Source organism: Lissotriton helveticus, chromosome 11 (assembly GCF_964261635.1).
Source record: "Lissotriton helveticus chromosome 11, aLisHel1.1, whole genome shotgun sequence".
Taxonomy (NCBI): Eukaryota; Metazoa; Chordata; class Amphibia; order Caudata; family Salamandridae; genus Lissotriton; species Lissotriton helveticus.
In genome coordinates, this window is record NC_136072.1 from 977,902,299 (window position 1) to 977,925,998 (window position 23,700).

At 42.1% G+C, this 23,700-nt stretch overlaps 1 protein-coding gene across 2 annotated transcripts in view; it reads right to left on the minus strand.

The window, feature by feature from the left end:
- The window catches only part of GRK3 (G protein-coupled receptor kinase 3), a 1,268,751-nt gene that overhangs the window by 105,818 nt on the left and 1,139,233 nt on the right, over positions 1-23,700 (minus strand). For both annotated transcript variants that reach the window (XM_078667331.1, XM_078667330.1), the window contains exon 16: positions 88-154. In XM_078667331.1, coding sequence (XP_078523457.1) covers positions 88-154 — 67 coding nt within the window. The remainder of the gene's footprint in view (positions 1-87; positions 155-23,700) is intronic.

Consider the following 23,700-nt stretch of genomic DNA (forward strand, 5'->3'; position numbering starts at 1 on the left):
ATTAGGTTTGAGGCTGCGAAGCCGCACCGATGACAGAATGTGCACCATGTGAACACATATAACAATATGTTTCAAATACCCAATTACCTTTTGTAAATAAACTTGCTGCCAGTCAATTCCTTTGAAAAATTCATGTTCTTTCACTTCAATAGCACTAAAAATGATAAAAAGGCAAAATAAATAGGTTTGCATTTGACATTTACATGATTCGAAAAATCTAAATTAAAACAAATTATCAGTTTGTACTGTCAGCGATTTCAAGGCTTTCCAACAGATTTCCGATAAACCACATACATCTGTTGCCAAAAAGATTTCCCCTGAATTTAAACTTTAGACACTGATGTGTTTTGGTAAGACGGGGGGCCATATTATCAAGAACGGCGATAACATTATCGCCGATTTATCGGCAGGAAACTGCCTCTAAAGCGGCGATAAGGAGCTTGATAATATGCCCTTGTTAATTCCCATAGAAGCTCAGGTTCTGGTGTGAACCTGGGCTTCTTTGGGAATTCACAAGAATTCACAAGGGCATATTATCAAGCCCCTTACCGCCGCTATGGAGGCAGTTTCCTGCCGCTAAAGCGGTGAAAATTTTATCGCCGTTCTTGATAATATGGGCAGAAGTTTTATGATGTTGAGAGCAAGCCAGGCATAAATAATTCTACAATAAAAATAATAAGCCAAACCCACAACCCAGATTTAAAATCTCAGATGGGGGTCTAGTTTCAACATTGTGGAATGCACAAAGGGGCATATTATCAAGAACGGCGGTAAAATTATCGCCGCTTTAGCGGCAGGAAACTGCCGCTAAAGCGGCGATAATGGGATTGATAAGATGCTTTTGAGAATTCCAATAGAAGCCCATGTTCACACCTGAACATTGGCTTCTCTGGGAATTCACATGGGCATATTATCAAGCCCATTATCGCCGTTTTAGCGTCAGTTTTCTGCCACTAAAGCGGCGGCAATATTAACGCCGTTTCTTGATATTATGCCCCAAAGTTCTTTAGGTTAACCTGCAGGTTTTCATGCACATTTCTGGAACACTTTTGTGAATTTATTTTTCTCTAGCGGACATACAAGCGTGCATATTTTTGCACATGAAAATAGGAAGTACATGTGTAAATGCTTTTGCTGATATTTTCTTGTCTAAGGAAAATATATTTTTCACATGGAAAAGCAATTCTCTACAGTCCTAACAACTGTATGGGTATCTCTTTCTAAGACACCCTGAAAATCAATTTACTCCTGCCTTGACATGGCCTTTTCGGTGAAGAGTTTGTGAACCCCCACATTTACTAACACAAACATATTTTTTGAATATACCCTTTTATGAGTCAAAACAAATTTCCGAATTAAAAAGTGAGTTTGAACTAGTAAATAGGGCTAAAAATCTCCAAGTGGCATGAAGCATGGCTAAGTAGGGTGTTCAAATTGTACTCCTATCTTGTTTAATCTATGTGTTATAACATCACTTAGAATTTGATGAGAAGGCGATAACATCATGAAGCAATCTCAGTGCACATGACACGCGATGATCTCACATACCCAAAACAATGCTGTAGGTGTGGTCTATGTGTTACCTCAATCCCTCTATATAAATACATGGAAGAAGAGCTTAAGCCCTTTGCAATATTTATACCAAAAAAACAGAACACCTTATTGCACTAAGTGGTTCGAAACTGGATAAATTAGGGTAAAATACTATATTTCAAAATTCAGTCTTTAAGTAAGTAAATTCTGAAAATCCTATACCACAGTTAGGAACAGCTAAATGTAACCTATTTGAGGTTTGTATGTGACACACAGGTTTCCCAACGTTTAGAAGTACTAGCACAGTTATTACCATCTAATGCATGCTGGCATTGCAAGTTACATCCTGGTTCCTTACGTCATATGTTATTTGATTGTCCGACTATTTTGAAATTTTGGTCTGAAGTATGGAACGTGATACAGAAAATTTTGCCTATTTCTGATTTACCCTCTTATAATTTAATTATATGTAAATCTGTTGCTTTGAGTGTACCCCTTGATGATATTGAAGCAAAATTATTTAATTTTCTAGTATCAGCCGCGATAAAATCCATCACTTTTTGTTGGAAGGATGCTTCTTCCCTTTCAGTCCATGCTTGGTGGTCCTGGATTGTCTTTACAAGAAGAGGTGCACAATTATCATTACAAGGTGTTCATCATAATTCTCCGACTTTTCAATCTTTCTGGTCTCCTATAGATTCTTATGTACAGTTATAATTATTGTTGTTATATTGTTCATGTAGTATTAGTAACTCTACTTATTTAAGTATTTATGCTATGAATTATATATTTCCCTTTCCCTTCTCCCTTCCCCCCCTTCCCCTCCTTTCCCCTTCTTTTGTTTTCCTTTGAATGACAATTTTATTGTATTGCGATGAGTTTTATTCATGACTGTATCTTTATGATTATTCTTTTTTCGCTTCTTTGTATTTTAATGAATTTCTTCACTTTTTCTGTATGTCTTCATGTATTGCTCCTTTCTTAAAAATTCAATAAAATCTTACTGAACTGAAAAAAGAAGTACTAGCACAGGAAGGGGTTTCACTGAAAAGGGGATTACAATAAAGAGTGTGATGGTAATTGTAATAAAAGTGAACATCTATAATCTTGGCTGAAAGGGTGTAATTTAAGTACATTTCTGTACGTTGAAAAGTCCATCTTAAGTGAGAGAGAGCTATGAAAGTCAAATAACCTTTAGCGAGTGCCAAGTTCACCATGTGCAAACTTCCTCGATCACATTACATTAAGAGGTGGGAAGCTGAAGTACGGTGAGCCTCAGCTTCCTTCACATTTGGAAACATGACATGACGGCCCATATACCACTGGGCCACTAAGCCATAGCGTTGGTTGTCCTATCTTATTTAGGGCATGAGTTCTTTCACTACATTTGTCCACCCATGCTGAAATCGCTGCAAGGAGACCATTCTTGAAATATTAAAATGTTTGCCAAGCAGATGCAACATATGTGGTGCATGCTTGGTAAACCTTTCATGCTTCATGCCGCTGCTGCAGTGGTGGTTGTTTTCTAAATCCAGCCCTCTGGTGACTTGGTGGAATGGACGGCTGCCTCCTGCCCTTTAAATCAGGAGTCTACAACCTTTTCTATAACAAGACCTACTTCTGAAGGATGAAGACAATTCTGAGCTACTGATGACTTTGACAGTTGTTGCAGTAAGGAGCACATTAGAGCCAATTACAATAGTGTGCACATCTTCCAGAATTACTAGTAGTGGGCACCCAGATGTATGCCACAATATTAGATATACATTTGCAAGTTAATAGATGTGGCGGTAAAAACATACATAAAACTATAGTTATCTTTGTATACTCACCTCCTTGATATTCTGGTAGTCTATAGTCTGAATTTTGGCTGGACTATATTTAAAATTCATATAGCATTAGAACGCCAACTACCTTGACACATGACAGCAGTGTCAGGAAAAGTCATGTTTTTGCATAATAAAATGCCTCCACATGAACAATGACAAAATAATCACCACATTAAGGGGCTCATTATGATGGCAGGAGGACCGGGCCGGCGGTGGCGATCCTCCCGCCATCACAATGAGATTTACCCACCACCAAGGATGGCAGTGGGTATCGCGGCAGATGCAACGTCCGACCGCCGCAAGCCCGCCGGTGGCAATCGCACCGATTGCCTGACGGGCGGAAAGGGCCACTAATATGGTGGCGGTGCCTAGCAGGCACCGTCTGCCATATTAGGATGTGCCTTGGTAAAGGCCTTTCCATGGCGGCAACCTCGTGGGGATTGGGTTTGGGGGCCTGTTGCGGGCCCCGTCTGTGTGGGGGGAGGGTGTAGGTGCACTGGTTTCCATGCACAAGGTGGCAGCCACCACATGGTGCCTGCCACGTTGTGCATGAAAATGCACATCATGGCGTTTTAACATTGCGAACGGTGCTGCAGCCAGCAGCACCATCTGCAACGTTAAAAGGCCAGGATGCGCCCATCCTTATTGGGTTGGGGGACCACCACACGTCTGGCAGGCGGTCCCAGCACTGCTATGATGGCGGGCGGACATCAGTCATAATGAGCCCCTAAATGCCCACTGGCACACAAGAATTTCAAATAGCTAAAAGTGTCCACAACTCAGTCTGATCATTCAAAGAGCAGTTTAAATTTGTTTTGGATTTTCATTCATTTTTGTTTTCAAACATTAGCATACCAGTTTCTCAAAATACACAATTTTGTATCAAATATGCACATTCCATTGGGGGTTAACACACTCAAAGAGATTATTGTATTTTTCTTGCAAAGTGACCTTATTCAATATGGTTAGAGTAGACTCTCTGTATTAAGTACTATGCTGAGCTGCATTCAGGGAGCTTCTTCCAAGGTAGTGGCGAGCTACCGGTAACTCCCGACTACCCATTAGAGATCCCTGCCCTAAATGACACATTGTTTGGTGCATGACGATGGACTACCTTTTAAAGCTACTCAGTGGGCCTGGCTTTTGGAAAAAGTTGTAAACCTAAAAATACAAGCCTACAGTCTCACGTGGGTCCAAATGTATGACGGGAGACTTCATAAAAGTTACTAGAAATATCCCTGGTAAGAAGTGCCAGTCAGCGTTTTCTAGGTCTACTCTTTGAAAAGGTTTTTCTCATACGACCATATCCGCACATATTTTCCAAGAAAAAAGAGCAAATCCACTTGATAATTTTTTTTATTCTGTAGTGGAGAAATTCCTTCCTCTACAACCCAGCTAATTTTGGGGGTGTTGTCTTTCACTACATACCTGGAAAAGTATTTATTCCTACCTTTTCACAGGAGAAAACCTCTGAAAATGTATAGGGCTTCAATATCTCAAAGATGGGTTTGTGAATACTCACAAACATTTCAGTTTGTGGACCTTCACAAACTTCAAGGCATACCCACCAAGGAATAACCACTCCCTCCCTACAGGAGATTTCCACAGATGGACACCTCCAAGTGGGTATATCAAGCTGCGTATGCAAAACTGCAACATATCTGAACTCTTAAATGAAGCAATTTCCACCTATATAGAAACCTGCAGATCCAAATAGCATTAGGAATAAAGACAAATGTTTTAAACTCCTCCCTCTGCTTGACTTTTTAGCAGTGGAGCAACTGCAGGCAGTATGGACCTTCTGCTTCAAAGCCAGGATAAGTTGTTTTTATAGTTCTATGTATTTGGACTTAGAAGAAATGATAGAGTGAAGCCCAGTGAAGATGCCATTATAAATATTGAGGTAGGACATGAGAGCTGTGTGTACCTGAGAACTCATATGTGGTATTGTCAAGACAGAAAGGAATGTAGCAACATTGCTAAAATCCAGAGAGAAGGTTACTTAATTGCAGAAAGTGACTTTCAAATTACAAACCATGAATCTGGTGATGGGGAACCTTCAGTGAGAGGCTCATCTAATGCCAACAGACTAAACACAGTGGCCCCAAAAGCATTACCTCAATTGCTGTGTAACTGGGTGCCAAGTAGTTTGTTTGAATGAACTGATGTATCTACAAAATGAAGTCCATGGCCTGCTTGTTATTCTCATGGTTATCAGAGATTCTGATAAGTACCTGAGAGTTAGTGACATTAATACTGCAGCAAATTATTTGGCTGTCCTGAATGTTTGCCAGAGGTTTCATGTACAAAATAAAGAGGACCAGAGATAAGAGGATATTTTGAGCAATCCACAGCCAATTGTCCAACATTCAAAGAGGAAGGGACACAACTGAATGCAGTGGGTTCAAGAAGAGAGTAGCAGCTTGAACAGCTACCAGGCTGTTACACATAAACCACCAAGCCTTTTGAGATTACAATGAAAACAATATTAATTCAAAGTCCTGGTCCTATGGTGGAGACTGCTCCTCTCTAATATGTAATATTGTGGTTTTGGTATGGGTAAAAGCCTGAATGGTAATCAGTAACGATGGAATTGTTTGAGTCTGTCAGCATGAAATATATGAATTGTTTTCATCTGGATGATGTTCGTTTTGATAAGTGGCTATGTTATGGGTGTGAGATTCTAGCCAATACCTTTTTGGGAGCCTTTAATCCTCTGATAAATTGAGGAGACGATAAGCATCACATAACCATTGGCTAAGCAATGATCTTACAAATGTAGCTTTTCCTTTAGCATAAGGGGCATTTTTACTTGCAAAATTTGTTGTTCCTTTGTCCATCCAAGCTAAAGATATACTCTAAATATCAAGACAGAGGATGGAAAATCACTAGAAAAGCCATATTAACTCATCCACTTGGTGATTACCTATGTATCTGGTCAAAGTTGTCTAAATGAAATCAACCTTAAGGGTGAAGAGGACCAGTCTAAAAGGGAAATGTTGGTGCTCTGGGAAGCTGAGGTTTGGTTGCAGGAAAAATTAGGGTGGGGGGAGGGGCTTTGGATGGTTGGATTCATGAGTCTGTGACTTTAAGGGAGAGGCCATTGTGGCAAAGGTTTTTGTTTAAGTTCATGATTGTGGAAATCACATTCCTGGATAGAAAGGCAACTTTCCTGTCACAGAACCAGATATGTGAGACATAGGATAAGGAGTAAGCAAAGTTGAAATTCAGGACTGCAAATATTGTATACATTTTGGTTTAACAAACTGAGCATATTAGAGTAATATTTGTCTCCACATATTTATCTCAGAACTCCTTAGTGAATTGTGTGCATTACCTTGCATATTATAATTATTAAGGCTCCTTACACATTGAATCATCAATGGTTGCTGCTTCTGGATATTCGAGAAACAGGATTGAAAAGTACACGTTAGTCACTGCTCTGAAAATAAATCATCCTTCCTATCAGCACAACAGTATGCTGCTATTTTCTTTCAGAAATCATTGAAATTGAGTTTTTGTTTACTCCTCCCACCAGATTCTAGAATTTGGCAGCAAATTTCTTACTGTTCTTGCCAGTTTTCTCAAATTCAAGGATCATTATTGTTAAAATAATTGCACATTTTTGTAATACTAAAAAGATCCAAAAACATTTCATATTTTCAACCTCTAAAGATATGAAAACCAAGAAAGCAATGGTGTTGTAGCAATGTAGGACTGTCCACTTTTCTTACCAGTTCTATACTGTAACTGGTAGAAAAAAATCTTTAACTTTGATCCGGTAAAGTGATACAACTCTTATATGCAGGTGGGTTGTATCAAGGAGAGATGCATACATACTTCCGCCAAAGCACCTTGACTTTACTGTAAACATGCACAGATTGTTTTTTGTTGGAAATGGCTCTTTCTGCAGGGTGACCCCCAAACGTTTTTGCCTTCCTCCTCCTCCTGGCTTTAAGACTATGAACACTTTACCACTGCTAACCAGTGATAAGGTGCATGTGCTCTCTGAACTAAACATAGTAATATTGTTTTTTCACTACTGGCACATTTAATTCACTTATAAGACCCTAGTAAAGTGCACTACCTGTGCACAATGCCTGCATAATAAATGCTACTAGTAGGCCTACAGAAATAATGGTGCCACCCACTTTAGTAGTCCTTTAAACATGTTTTAGGTCTGCCACTACAGAGCCTGTATGAGCAATTTTAAATTTCCATGTCGACCTGGCATGTTAACCCTCTGGCCAAGCCCCAACCTTCCTTTTGAATGCATATACATCATCCCGAAGGTGGACCCTTGCCAGCCCCAAGGGTAGGGAACCGTGGACACGTACGTTTAGGTTTTCCATGTCCCGGTAGTGAAACATTCTTAAACTCATTTTTCACTATGGAAAGGCCTATCTCTTCCATGGGTTAACTTCAGGATTACCTTATGACACTTTATAAGTGTAATTTCCGACCAGAAAAAGATAGACTTTTCAAATTTGGTGCCTTTGGACTCACAATTTAAAATCACAACTTATGGTAAAGTTGGATTTTTATTTGCAAGTCTGAAAATAACACTTTAAAAAGTTATATTTTTCTTACTTTAACTTACTGGACCTTCTGCCTGACTCTAGAATGCACGTCTGGGGTGGGTGACAGCACGTTTTGTATGCATTCTCTTTAGATCGACACACACAATGGAAGGGTATGTGTGACTGAATGGACATCTGAATGCTGATGGGTCACCCTAAGCAGGATGGGAGGGAGGAGCTGACATGTATGCCTGAAAGGGCTGTGTCCTGTCCCAACAGGAAGGTTTGCATACCCCCTGTAGTAAGTCTGTAGCCGGGACAGGGAGAAAAGGGTCTCTCTGTACTTCAAAGCATCTATTTGAAGTCTCCCCCATATCAAAAGCCCAACTGGGTATAAGTACTGGACCTCTGACACCACCAAATCAGAACACTTCAGGAACTGATGACATTCTACTAGGAAGAAGGACTGCTATGCTGCTGAAGAACTGCCACTCTACTGCACTGCACCCCGCTGGACTCCTGCTTTGAGGGCTGAACTGCTGCCTGCTGTCCTCTTGCCTCGGTGAGGAGGACTGGACCTGCATCATTTGAACCCAGAATCCAGAGTGACTCCAAGGACTAGCTGGCTGGCCTCCTGATCTGAAGCCTCAGGGACATAACCGGTTTCCAACCGACTTGCATCTGCACCAGGACTCTGCCATCTGTGAGTCTACCCTACCAAGTGTTGCCACCCGAGTGTTCGACCCTTGGAAGTGGGCCTAAGGGGCATATTAGTGAACCGATGAATCTTCTCTGCTGAGAAGCGGATCCCTGAGCAGAACCAATGCATCGCTTGGACTTCTGACACTACCAAATCAGAACACTTTTGGAACTGAGGACATTCTACCAGGAAAATGACTGCTGTGCTGCTGGAGGGACGGCCACTTTGCTCAACTGCTTTACTGGGTTGGCCTGCTGCCTCTTGCCTGAGAGTGAGAAGGAAGGAACCTGCATCTCTACATGCCAAAACCAAAGTATCTCCAAGGGCTTGTTGGTCTGCCTCCTAGTTCTGAAGTCTCAGTGATATCAAAGACTTCTTTCTTCACCTTGTAACCAGCACCTGGACGCTGTCTACTGTGAGCCTTGCTCTGCCAAGTGGTGCCAATACAGGCCTGGGACTTGAAGTGAGTACTAAGTGCTGGAACCCAGAAAATCAAGCACCAACAACATTGTGCCAATCCGAATCGATGCATTTCCCTCAGCACCGACGCATCGCAGCTGCTGCACAAACCATAGGTATCACATCGCCAACTGTGTGACGCGTCATCCCTTTTTTCCAACGCACCTCTGCTTTGTGCTGCTCACATCGCCTACAACCCAGCAGTTTGACATCAAAGCATTGCCCTGATGTCCATTGCATCTTGACTCTCGATGCATCTTCGACTTTGCGCAGCTAGGAACCGAAGCATCGCCTACACTTTTGGGATAGACTGCAATGCATCACCTCATTTGCTCCACGCATCACCTTTCACACTGATGCATCCAAGTCATTGCTTCCTGTAGGGTGCGAGAGCGAACTCAGGCCACCCAAAGCATGCAGTGACTTGTGAAAAGCACATACACACTTCACTGCACAACACATCCCGAGAGAGACCATTTCAAGCTGCTGCTTTTAAAACATTAGAGGTGCAAAAAACTGTCATTTGCTTGTTGAGGTGGAGCAGTGGCAGCGATCTCGTGCAGAGGAGGGGACAACGGCTGAAGAAGAGAACACAAGCGGAAGGTAAACCACGGCAGTCTGTATCATCAAAAGCTACCAAAGCTTGGATATTGAAACAAATTATCCAATGTTGCCATCAAGTGGCCTTTAGTAATTCTTCATTTTAAAATGTAATCCTATCAGTAAATCCAAACTTTCAGTTTTACAGTTGTGCATCTTTTTATTTATTTATTTTTTGGGGCAGAAAATATACTTTTAAGTTGCACCTGTGGTTGGCCAGCCATCATGCAGGCACCAGCGACATCAAGGTCTTATTAATGACTAATGCAAAAGCTGAGTATGGACTGGTCATTTACATAATGCTCAAGCAAATGAAAGCATCTCTTGACACTGAATTACAGGTGTTTTTTCTATTATCCAACTCAACAGATCATATTTTATTGAACTCAGGAGTATACAATGGAAAATCATCTCCTAGAAGTATGCAAGCAGTATGAAGATCTCTGCAGCAGACAAGCTACCAACGTGATTTGCTTATCTGCTTACATGTTCCATTCATTTTTTGCAAACAAGAGCATAAAACACTGTTTGAGGAATAGCAAAGCTGTCTAGTTGCAATTCAGAGGCTACCACTATTTCTGTGAAATAATTCTAATCTGCCAATTAACTGAACCTTATGAAAATGGTCATGTTGACATCAGATGGTAAGTCTGTGTTGCTGGGCAAGAATAATGGTGCTGCTACCCGCCTTAAACAATCCATTCCCCAACTAGTTGAGCAGCATTGTCCGCCCATCTAATATGTTTGGGGGAGTTAATAATGCCTGGAAGAAGGTTTGATGATTAAAGAGATGGAGACATTATTGACTCAGTAGCTTGTTCTCCAGATCACCTGCAAGGAAGTCCAAGCTGGATTAAATTGCATTGGTTACTGAATGTAAAGTGGTCTCCAGTTGGTGCAGAGACAGAATATTGAATCAGAAATATCGAGTTGCAAATATCGACAGCAAGAATATCGTGGTCAATAATGTCGATTAAGGTAAGTAATATCGATGTAAAAAATATTGGGGCCCATTAGGCTGGTGGGCGGATTGACCACGCCGGGCCAGCAGTAGCCACCACCGGCCCGGCGGGGGCGATCCACCCGCCATCCGTCCATGATTCACCACCCCCAACATTAAGATGGCTTGGGGGGTCCGCGGCGGACAGGAAGACCGTCCACCACTTTTACGCCGGTAGACACGTCAACTGGGTGGAAAACTGCCACAATATGGTGGCGGTGTCTGAAAGACACCGCCATCCATATTATGATGAGGGCGGAGATGAACCTTTCTATAGCGGTGTAGCCGCCATGTAAAGGCATGCAGTCTTCACTGTTGGGGGCCGTAGCGGGCCTCAAGGATGTTGGGGGGGTGCACATGGGAGGTACCTATGGAACCTCCTACATTGGCATAGACAAGGTGTCAGGCACCACACGGTGCCTGTCACCTTGTACATGCCAATGCACAACGTGCATTCCCAGCATTGTGGCGGGCGGTGCTGTGAGCACTACCCACCAAAATGCTGGTAATGGGGGATGCCACCACCTCAGTGGCATCCTAATTGCAGATGCGGGACCGCCGCTCCCCTGTCAGACTGTCCCGCATTCTGTTACGGTGGCGGTCGGACATCGTAATGGTACCCATTGTGTTTAATATTGTTTGCAAAAATATAGTTGTTAAAATATTGTTTGTTGATTAATGTTATGTATGGTTTTTTATATATTTTATATGTATGTGTTTATCTATTGTATTTTTTTTGCATAAGAATTGTTTGTATTTTTATATGTGTTACATTTTTTGTAGTTATTCATTTTTTTTATTTGAAATTTGCACTTTTAGTTCTGTAGCAGGTTGTGGGTTTATAGGGGAATAGGGTGGGAAGTAATTTAATTAAATGAAATGTATTGATTATTTTTATTTATTAATATTTGTTTAATTGAGATGTTATAGTGTTAAATGTGTAAAGTAATTTTTTAGTAATGATTTATTAATTGGTTGTTAATAGATATTAATTAATTGGTAAATAATTATGTTAATTGTGTGATTAATTTTAGGTGTGTGTTGGGATGTTTATAGGTGTTAAGGGTGGGAAGTCATTTTTTTAAATAGATGAATTAATAATTGGTTAATTATTTTAATTAGTTATGGTAATTGTGTAAGTGATTTTAGGGGTGTGTTTTGGTGTTCATAGGAGTAAATGGTGGGAAGTAATTTGTATTTAATTAATATGTAGTTGTAAATTAATGTAAATGATTTTATATATATATTTTGGCTAATTACTTATTTTTCGTCTGTTGTTTTAACTTTTAAAGGGGTAAAGGGTGGGTAATAAATAATTTCAATTACTTTATTAGTAGTTGGTAATAGTAATAGTTTTTAATTTAAGTTTTAATTGTATTTTATAATTTTAGAGTTTCATTTAGTTGTGTGTTGTGGATATTATAGTGTTAGTGTGTGTAGCCAATTAATGTTTATTCTTATTGTAATCAATAATATTTTTAAAATTGATTATTATTATGTTAATTTTGGAAAAAATGTCATTAAGAATGTTGAGGTGTTTTGTTATTGGGGTGGTGTGGTATAGTAGGCAATATAATAAATATATTTGTTTATAAATATTTTCTAGTTTAAAAGAAGATTTTTATAATACATTTATTTAGTATTTTATAGTATATATTATGTTTAGTTTTTTATATGTAATTAATATTATAATGTTTTTTCTTTTTATACATTTAAAATATTTGATATTTCATTTCTAAATATTGTTAATTATATGTTATGATTTTTTATAATTTTTAATGTTTTTTATTCTTGTTTTAACTGTTTGAGTGTGAATAGTAATTTTTGTCTCTTTATTATCCAACACTTTCCCTAATGTTGCACTCAATGGAGTGGAAGTAGTAATTTTTACCTGTCCGCTATCCAACACATTCCCTACTGTTGCACTCACTGGAGTGGGAGTAGTAATGTTTACCCCTCCGCTTTCCAACACTTTCCCTACTATTGCTCTCACTGGAGTTGGAATAGTATTTTACAGTCCTCCGCTATCCAACACTTATTCTACTGTTGCACCCACTGGAGTGGAAATAGTAATGTTTACCTCTCTGCTATCCAACACTTTACCTACTATTGCACTCAATGGACTTGGAATAGTAATTTTTATACCTCTGCTGTCTAACACTTTAACTGTTGCATTCACAGAGGTGGGAATAGTAATTTTTATCCCTCTGCTATCCAACACTTTCTCTACTGTTGCACTCTCTGGAGTGGGAATAGTATTTTTTACCTCTCCGCTATCCAACATTTCCCCTACTGTTGCATTCACTGGAGTGGGAATATATTTTTACCCCTACGTTAGCCAACAGTTATTCTACTGTTGCATTCAGTGGAGTGGGAATAGTAATTTTTACCCCTCCGCTATCCAACATTTTCCCTACTGAAGCACTCTTTTGAGTGGGAATAGTATTTTCTACCCTCTGCTAGCCAACACTTTCTCTACTGTTGCTCTCACTGGAGTGGGAATAGTAATTTTTACCCGTCCGCTATCCAACACTTTCCCTACTGTAGCACTCTTTGGAGTGGGAAAAGTAATTTTTACTCCTCTGCTATCCAATCCAACACTTTCTCTACTGTGGCATTCTTTGGAGTGGGAATAGTAATTTCTTCCCCTCCACTATCCAACATTTTCCCTACTGAAGCACTCTTTTGAGTGGGAATAGTATTTTTCTACCCTCTGCTAGCCAACACTTTCCCTACTGTTGCTCTCATTGGAGTTGGAATAGTATATTTTTGTTATTTTGCTATCCAACACTTTTCATACTGTTGCACTGATTTTATTGGGAAATGTAAGTTTACATATTTTTTAATAGTTTAAGTTTTAACGTATTATAGAATTTTTTTATATTTCAAATTATTGATATATATTTATTTTTTAAACAATTTTAAAGTTTTAAAATAAATAATGATAATAGTTTAATTATTTTAAAGTAAATATATATAAATATATGTATACATTATTATGTTTGTGTGTTTATCTTTTTTGTATTACTTTTTTTGTTTTATTTTGTTAAAATTTATGTCAAATTTAATTTATTTTGTTACAATTAATATGTGATATATTTAATATATATTATTTTATTTTGTATCTATATTTAAATCGATATTTTTACATCTATATTGTTGTGTAGGAATCTAGGACCCTAGTGTAATTTTCCCGATTCATGCCCATATATAGGTATAAATTACCCGACCCTTATATAGGCATAGAAATCATTACCATATTTAGACTGAGCCTATGCAGCCCAAATACGGCATGGCTACTTCCACTAAGTTCTGAGAATCAACAACGATTTCTTAGAACAACCCGCCTTCAGCAGCTAGGGACTTCCCCTTGCCTGAATACTAATTAATCTAGGAAATCATGGCGTTTTCAAAGAACTGAGTCTTGGATGAAGTTACTATGTCCAATCATACGTCAAACTCGGCACCTTCAAGGTATAAATATGCCTACATTTGCCCAGACAAACACACAGTGGTTTGGAGCAGTTTGACTATCTACTTGCCCGACACGACCTGTAGCAGCAAGTGCCGAAGGACGCCGACCCGCCAGCTGACGCACTGAGAGACGCTGTCTTTTCTCCAGCTGAGAAATCCAGCTCCAGTGTTTCCAGGCTACCCTTGCAAGTTGCTGGGAAATCGAGTCCTGAGAGAGAGATACAAGGCCTCCTTCATTCTAAAACCAAGGTAGGGAGCTGATTAGACCCTTAGGGAATTCTGGGAATAGATTCTTGGCAAAGAATACTAAAAACTTAAGCTACACCTCACTTACTTCTTCCCTTGTACTAGACTTAGGTTAGGTACATCGGGGTAGGCGTATTTTAGAAGCACCAGTTGAGTACTTTTAGTTATTATTTATCACTGTATGTAATTTATGTATTATGTGTTACTTTATAAGGCTTAGAAACCATATCATGCTTTTACAGTACTACTCTATAATACTTTTCGTATTATATGCCTTGTACTTTATAACCAGTATTACGATTATAGCAGTACATTTCTTATGCTTGAGAAAAAAGACTGTTCAATAAATACTTTTTATTGAAAACGCCCGTCTCTCTATTTCTCAGCACCTCTGGTGAAACGAAGCATGCACGATTGACTGAGTAAAATAGCTATCTATTGTTTGCGCGACTCTAGAGATTGATTTCTTATTCTTGGGAAACAAAGTTGTCATGTTTATGCGGTTGTCAGAAACAAATCCCTTCTTGTGAATTCGAGAAAGTTTGTACTGACCTCTGAGCTAGCTGGCACTCACAATTAAGTCTAATATATTCGGTAGAGACCTAGTCGACCTAAGTCCTACGTCTAAGCTACCGGATATATTATTCCAATGCGCAGAGCCTATTGGGAACATTGGAACTACACTACATGGCGCCCAACGTTTGGTAAGGTGATAATTTAATGCTAGATACTAGAGTAACTCAGTTGTGCTTTTCACACAGACCCCTTTTTCCCGTAAAAACTCCAAAAGACGTCTGGAGTGGGTCAAAACTGAGTAGGACAAAAATCCTATGTATTAGTTTTTGGTTTATTCAACGTTGAAGGATACAGTGTTCCAAAATATTGTGCACCTAATCTTTGTTTCCTTGAAACTTGCTCTGCAACACTTCCAGTCAACAAAAATGATGGATAGTGACGAAGAATTAGAAAGAGTTGCAGCAGCAGCTCAAGCAGCTTTAGAAAAACTATAACTTACAAACTCATAAACAATGCAGTATCATCGAGAGGTGGTAAAGTAATCTTTGTTATAGAGGCACATGAATATCGGCAGACAGAAGTATTCTATTCATGCATTCAATTTCCTCCAGCAGGTGCAGGAACACACGAGTTTCACTACGACAAAGTAGAGGAACCTCCAACGGAATAGGTTCCTAACGAGGACGTTGAAATTCCATTAACTTACCAATAGCATCAGCTCTGGTTTAAAGGCGCCCTACAACATTAAAATCACATAACCAGGCTCGGTCCACTAGGGAGACCAGGAGCAACATGGCCGGTACTAGCCAGCTATAAACCATATGCTGACATTGAAAACATGACAGGTCCAGAACTGTTAGTACAGCTAAAACAATTAATTAAAAAACATAGACAATTGGTTCAATATGTCATGCAAACCTTAACAGCCCAACCTACTCTGAGGATTCCACAGCACACCCCTCACCAGGGGAACACAAACAAAATCACACCACAGACTATACAATCAGTCATTGGTAAATTACCAGCAGAAAGTGAACAAATTCCGTTCTGGTAAGCTCAAAAAAGTACTGAAATTGAGGCAGTATTCCCTGATAGTACACCTCATGAGAAACACAGAATTCTGACAATCTGTTTACCAATGGGGATTGCACCACACGTGGAGGACTGTGACAATTGGGGTACAGTCTTTGCTTCAATCTACACAAAAAACATGGTGTCCTGTCTATGGTGGTAATACCAGACGTTCTGAGACAGATTCAAAATGAATACGGTCCAGAACAGGCCTTGAATCTTGGTATGAAATTACTGAAAGATTTCAAACAGGTCTCTGCTATACTATTAGCCAACATCAAAGGTGAAGCAGCATCTGTGGCAATCCGCCAAAAGCTAAAAGAAACAGATATTACTGAGCAACCATATGAGCTTGCAGAATTATTAAAAAATCCTATGAAGAACTAGGTAGAGATAGTTTGGATGGGAAACCATTAAAACCACAACTAACAGAAAATCCTGAAAAAGTTTTTATTAAAAATAATCTCATTACTGCTAAAAAGGAAGTGGGAAAACACTAAACAAACACTTCATAAAGAGAAGCATTCCCAGTCCAGAGGAAGATCTCCCCAACGGGGAGGTAGGTCTCCCCAACGGGAACCCTCTGAAAAGAGGTACAACCTCAGAAATAGGGATAACTTAAGACAACCTGATAGATATCAAGATACTGATACACGTTCCTCTCGTACCTTTCTGACTTCCTCGCAGAAATCAGAAAGAAGGGGACGATCAGAACAAAAAGAAGAACGTGTGAAGTCCAAAGACAAACAGCACGTTCCAAAAAATAAGAAAACTCAATTCACCAAGAAGAAGGTAGCAAGTGTAAAGATCAGACATGCCGAGTATCTTGAGGACAAAACTCAAGAACCGGGAATTGGCCCAGACAATGCTAGACAGCACAGCAGAAGTAACCATAGTTTGCAAGATCCTGAAGGATCATCTGGAGACAGTGGACTTGAATGAATGCATTCAAGTTGAAACTGCCCACACCAGGGTTAGTGTACCCCACAAGTTATATGAAGTAACACTCCGGATGGAGGGGGACATAACTAGGAAAATAAAAGTACTCTTTTGGGAGAAGCTATCTAAGGGTTATGACATTCTTCTAGCTGAACACCTGAATTTGTCAGGGAGTGCTCACATGGCGAAGAGATAATTATGCCAGCCTTCACTAATCACATCCCAAGTCATAAAAAATACACCCATGCCAGAAAATGGGCTGTAGCACCAGCAGGAAGGGATGAGGATTTTCCTCACCACAAAATCCAGTTAAAAATTAACCTACTGCACAAAGGCAGTATCCAGTTAAGCAGGAAGCAAGAAAAACAAGTCAGGGAGATCTTAGATCAACTTGAATACCAAGGGGTGATTAAAACATGCACCTCATCAATGAACAATCCTTTGTTTCCTGCATCCAAACCAGACAATACATATCGTCTAGTTTTGGACTACAGACAAACTCTTGTTGCAAAACGTTTGCAGTACAAAATGCACACAGTGCAGCACTGATGATGAATAACATTGTGCGTAAAAACTATAAAACCAGCGGTCGCGTTTGCGGGAGCGCCGTCCCTAGCGCCGGAGTCTCGCCTGAGTCAGCCCGTTTGCGCCCGTCAGCGTTCCGGAGGCGGCGGAGCTGCGCGGAACTCTGGCCTGGCGAGCAGTATGATTCGCTACTCATCAATGATTCTACGCTCCCTGCAATCCTATTCTTGCGCGTGCCGATCGGTGTTTCCTGGCCGACATAGGGGTAAGCATTGCTGCCCTGCTTGCGGCTGGTCCCCTACCTTTGGACCTTCCCCCGTCCAGCGGTCTGCCGAGGGGCAGGTGAACCATCTGTGCCTTTTGCTGAACACTCGTTCATTAGGTAGACATGCCCTCGACATTTACGACCTTCTGGTCAGGGAGAAACCTTTATGCCTCCTTCTGACCGAAACCTGGTTGGGGGAGTCGTCCAACCCGGACATCTTGGCGGCTATCCCTCCAGATTACAACATCTTCCGTCAGGATAGAGCCAAGGGAAGAGGTGGTGGAGTGGCGGTGGTGGTCAAGAAAAGCGCCCCGTGTTCTATCCTCCCTACGGAGACGATAGCAGGTTCTGAGTCCCTTGCCTTTGCCATCAGGCTGTCCCCTCACCAAGCCTTGAAGGGCCTGCTGGTTTATAGGCCTCCTGGGTCGGCGGGCTCTTTCTTTGAGGACCTCCAGGAGATTCTACCCAGACTGGCCTTGTCTGCTCAGCATTGCCTGCTGGCGGGTGATTTTAATTTTCATCTGGACACTGTGGGAGACGCGAATTCAAATAAATTGTTTGACATTACCACTCCTTTGGGTCTCGCTCCTTCGTTGTCGGGCTCGACTCATGAGCAAGGGCTTACATTAGATCAGGTGTTCTCCTCTGTTCCCCTGGTGAATATAGAACTCCTCCCTGTACTTTGGTCAGATCATAGACTGGCCAGATTTTCCATTCAAGGGAGTGATCTGCCATCTGGCAGCGCTCCGATCCATTCTGGACCCGCTTCGAGGGGGTTACATAGAGTCACGCCGGATCTGCTTGAGCAGGTATTTGCTGACCATCCCTGTCCTATCGTGGGTGACTTGGACCGGGACACGGAGACTCTGCAAGCATGGCTGCTAGAGAGGTTGGATGACCTGGCCCCTGTAAGAGCTCTTCGATCAGGGGGTGAGCGACAGTCTGCGCCGTGGTATACCGGGGCGCTGCGTACTGAACGCAGCTTGTGCAAGGTTGCGGAGAGGGCATGGCGCTCTCAGTACGACGCGGAGGCCAGACGCACCTATCGGTTGGCGGTTAAAGCGTACCATCATAACATTCTGTGTGCAAAAAAAGAGTACTTCGCCAGGAGGATCGAGGCGGCCGCCAACTCCTGCAAGGAGATTTTTACCGTGGTTAGGGAGTTCACAGCCCCCAGGTCGAATCTTCAGCAAGCTGTTCCATCTGAGACCTGGGTCAGTGACCTGGCTAGGTTTTTCACTGATAAAATCAGAATGATCCAGGCCTCCTTTTCTGTGGAGTCTGTGGATGGGGCTGGCGGCATCGGGGAGGGACGTATTCCATCGGCTACGCCAGATGTATTTCTGGCGGAGTTTCCGTCGGTCTACCCAGATGCTTCCCTTGCACTGTTGGCCACGCTCAAGTCTGGGTCGCCACTCGATCCCTGCCCGGCCAAATTTTTGGCCAGGATGGCGCCGCTGTTCAACCCCCTGGTGAATCCTCTCCTGAATTCATCTTTGAGAGAGGGGCGGCTCCCTCTGTCCTGGAAAAGGGCGATGGTGATCCCCCTATTCAAAAAGCCGGGATTGGATCCCGGGGTTCTGGCCAACTATCGGCCAATCTCTCTTCTGCCGGCTCTTGCGAAGCTCACGGAGAAGCACGTGCATGGCGTGCTCTCGGGTTTCCTCGAGTCCAATGATCTCCTGCATCACTCGCAATCTGGCTTTCGGCCTAATCTGAGTACAGAGACGGCACTCCTCGAGGTGTCAGAGGTCATCCGCGAGACTCTGGATGCAGGGGGGAAGGCTGTGCTTGTCATGTTGGACTTGTCGGCGGCCTTCGACACCGTCCCCCACGAGGCTTTACTCTCCAGACTCTATGACATCGGTCTGAGGGGGACGGTGTTCCAATGGTTCACCTCATTTTTGGAGGACCGTCGACAAACGGTCTGGGCTACTTCGAGCTCCGCTGAGATGCCGCCACTGGGAGTCGGGGTCCCACAGGGCTCTGTGTTGAGCCCGACCCTTTTTAACATCTTTATGACCCCTCTGGCGGAACTCGTGGAGGCCTCGGGGGCCCAGATCGTGTCCTACGCGGACGACACGCAGCTTCTCTTCACCTGCAGGAAAGATCAATCATTCGACGGTGAGAGCATTCAGGGTTGTCTGAAGAGGGTCTTTGGCTGGTTTCAGCAGAATGGTCTTAAGGCCAACTCTAGTAAATCAGAGGTTCTGCTTTTTGGGTGCGCGTCGGAACCGGAATGGCGTGACTGGTGGCCGGCTGACATGTGCCCCCCCGCCCAGCCGTCTGTGGCTGCCAAAAATCTTGGTGTCAAGGTCGATAATGACCTCACGTTCAGATCGCACATTCTTGGTCTGACGGGCACCTGCTTTGGCATCCTTAAGATGCTCCGGAAGTTCCTACCCCTGCTCACAGAGGAGCATAGGAAGATCATTGTCCAAGCTCTTATAGGATCTAGACTGGACTACGCTAATGCTCTCTATTTAGAGCTTCCGGAGTATCTGATCCAAAGGCTGCAGGTGGCGCAGAACTCTGCGGCTCGCGCCATCTACGGCCTTCCTAGGCGGGCAAGAACATCAGGGGTGCTACAGTCACTCCACTGGCTCCCTATCCGAAAGCGGATAATGTTCAAAACGCTGACGTTGGTGCATAAGGCACTTTCTGGCTCCGGTGCTAAGTATCTGCAGCGCAGACTGGCCTTCTACCGTCCGGCCCGCTCCTTGCGGTCGGAATCTTTGTTCCTTGCCGTGGTGCCCCGTGTGAGGAAGGCTCGCATCGGGGGTCGTTCTTTCAGCTTTGAGGCCCCCCAGTTGTGGAACTCTTTGCCCCTTGCTCTACGCAGCATTCCGAGCCTGCTCCTGTTCAGGAAAAACCTGAAGACCTGGCTTTTTAATCTTTAGGCTATTTTTCTTTTCACCTCATTTTTTATTTTTATTTTTGTCTGTTCTCTGTTATGTTTTTTTAACTGCTGAGCCGCCCTCTGAAAGCGCCGGGACACTCTTGTTGAGTAGCCGTGCGCTATATAAATAAAATCATAACATAACATAACATAACATAACATTAGATATTTCAAATGGGTTTTTCTGTCAAAACATTGCACCTGAAAGAAGGCAGCTTTCTCAATCATGGGGACACAGCGACAATTTTGCCGTCTGTCCCAGAGATTCAAGAATAGTCCAGGGTTATTTTCAGCCAGAGTAACAGAGTTACTAAAAATGTACGATGATGAGACATTATCTTATGTCGATGGCACCTATCTTACAAACGATGATTTGGACGTGCACTTGAAAAGAGTGAACACCATAATACTTGGGTTCACTTCTGAAGGGTACAATTTCAATTTTAAGAAATCACGAATTGCCCACCTCAATGTCCTATTCTTAGGATACAAGTTATCAAGTGAAGGCAAGAGCCTGGCAGCAAACTTCCTAGAGAAATATGCGCTGCTCCAACCTCCGATAACGCTGAAAAACTTACAATCAATTCTAGGTTTCCTGAATTTCTGAAGAACCTATGTTTTAAATTACGCAGAAAGGATTAAACCTCTCTACGAACTAATCAAACCTGATTTCAAACCAACAAATTGAACTCAAAACAGACATGTTAGCAAAAACACAGTTAGAAACACGAGATAATATGCGCAATCTTGTGATCCGAATCATCCCAGGGAGACGCGAATTCACATACCTAACCTTTAACAAAGGTGAGACGGTACCAATAGCATACAAGTCACACTTGTACACACAAGCTGAAATAAAATTCACTTCAACAGAAAAAATACTGACAGCGGTAAAGACTGCAGTAACAAAAGAGAGAGCTCTCGCGCAGGGTAAACGCATAATAATCGTTACACCTGTACCTGCCTTAGAAGCAGTGACGAAAGCACGCATTCCCAATGCTAAAGCTTTACATCCGAGATGGATACAATGGGTTAATTCTCTTGCTGCAACAGACGTTGAATACGTTTTTGACCCCTACTTGAAGACACGAGAATTCCTACAATACGAACACGAATGTCCTCTGCCGACCTAAATTCTGCCACTAGAACATTACGGATGTATAATCTATACAGACGGATCAGCACAGCCCGGAATTGGGGGTAAACAAGCCTATAGTGCTGCATGCGCGATTGTTAAAGGTCGCTGGCGCAAAGGTAAATTTAGACCTTTGGTCACTAAAACTCAATCACTCGGAGACTGTACAGCTCAGCGAGCTGAACTACAGGCTTTCAAGATGGCGCTTGAAAATACCGATCGCGAATTCCCCACACTCATAGTGTGCGATTCGTACTTCTGCGTTGAATCTTACAACGAGCACTTGCAGAAATGGGTTCGAAACGGTTTAAAAAATGCAACAGGTGGCACAATTAAACATAAAATGCTTTGGGAGCAAGTAGTTCTATTACAGAAAGAACTACAAAAGACTCACGTGATACATACACTGAGTCATCAACGTGATGGCGTTCACGTTGCAGGGAATTCATTGGCTGATGAAGCCGCAAAGGCAGCTGTGCAAACGGCTTCCGTACCTACAATCACTCGCTCAAAAGTAATAAACGGTGAAACGTTACTAGCAGTAAAAGCCTCAATGCAAGGCAACTATGCAGCGTTACCACTAAACTATCCACTCACGTATACATACATGATTAATGCAAACTCCTTTCCTTTTGCTTGAATCCCTGGAGTGGGGGACAGAGTAATTCCAAACAGGAACAGGAACAGGAGAAGTGCTTTGGTTCAAAAAGCACATATGGGAAAGGGTCTGAGACATCGAGGAATCTTAGAATCTCTAATAGAATTAGAAGAGATGTACTGGTGGCAGGGAATGAGCGTCGAAGTTAACAAATTCGGAATTAACTGTGACACCTGTTACAAAGATCATAGCTTCGAAAACCACCAGATACCTGACTACAGTACAGCCAACCCAGTTCAGACACCATTGTTAGACAGCATTAGACTATCTACACGCAGACATCACCATGTACAGATGCGGTCCCACAACTACTGGGACAAGATTTATTTGGATGTGGCCCCAGCGCTCGGCTGACGCCAGAACTGTTATAAAGGATCTGTGAGTCTTTATCAGCACATACGCAATCGGCACGCTACATTCTGACCAGGGTCCTGCGTTTAGCTCTCAAGCTTACAAAGAGGCCATGGCTAGCTTGGGCGTATTCTAGTCCCTTCTATCCTGAGGGTAATGCGGTAGTTGAAAGAAAAAACTGTGACATAAAGCAATCCATAAAAACTAAGGTATTAGGTTCAGGTGATGGGTGGGTCAAACATCTAATAAGTATCCAACGTAGTCTTAATAATCTGCCAAGAAATTCTCTGGGTGGAATCACTCCATATGAATTACTGTTTGGTACTAGAATGATAATCGAAGACCTCGATTGTCGAACTTCAGTGGTGGAACAAAAATCCTTTGATGTCCAAGATCGTTTGGCTGTTTTACAGGACTTAAATGAAACAAGAAGAAGTCTGAGTAACACAATACAGAAGCAAACGACCTCTGAAGAAAAACCACCTGTCCCAGCAAGACCTGTCTGGATTCCAAAGATTGGGATCTAGTCAGGGAAAAGATCGCGGTAAAGAAGGAATTTGGGCCTTCTTACAGAAAAGCAGCCCCAGTCTTAGCTACCCACGGAACACGATCAGTATTACTACCGCCCCTTGCTGGTAAAAGGGAGAACAGAGTTGTGTCCATCGACCTGGTCAAACCACATCATGTGGCCGATAATAGGTAGTAGGCCCAATGGACTCCCGAGAAGTGGCAGACGACCAAAAGCTTACTAGAGGTTCAAACTCAAAGACTTATCACCTTTGATAAACCTGCAGTAAGAAAAGAAGGACTATACAACAAAGCCATGGAACTTGTGCCTATGGATACCCAAATAACAGTTCGTCAAGAAACACCTGTCTACAACGATATAGCAACTGACTATACCTACATGGAAAAAGAAGAAACAGCTCCAGTGATTTCAAGTAATCCGGATGCAATTCCACCAATTGACAGAACTGCCT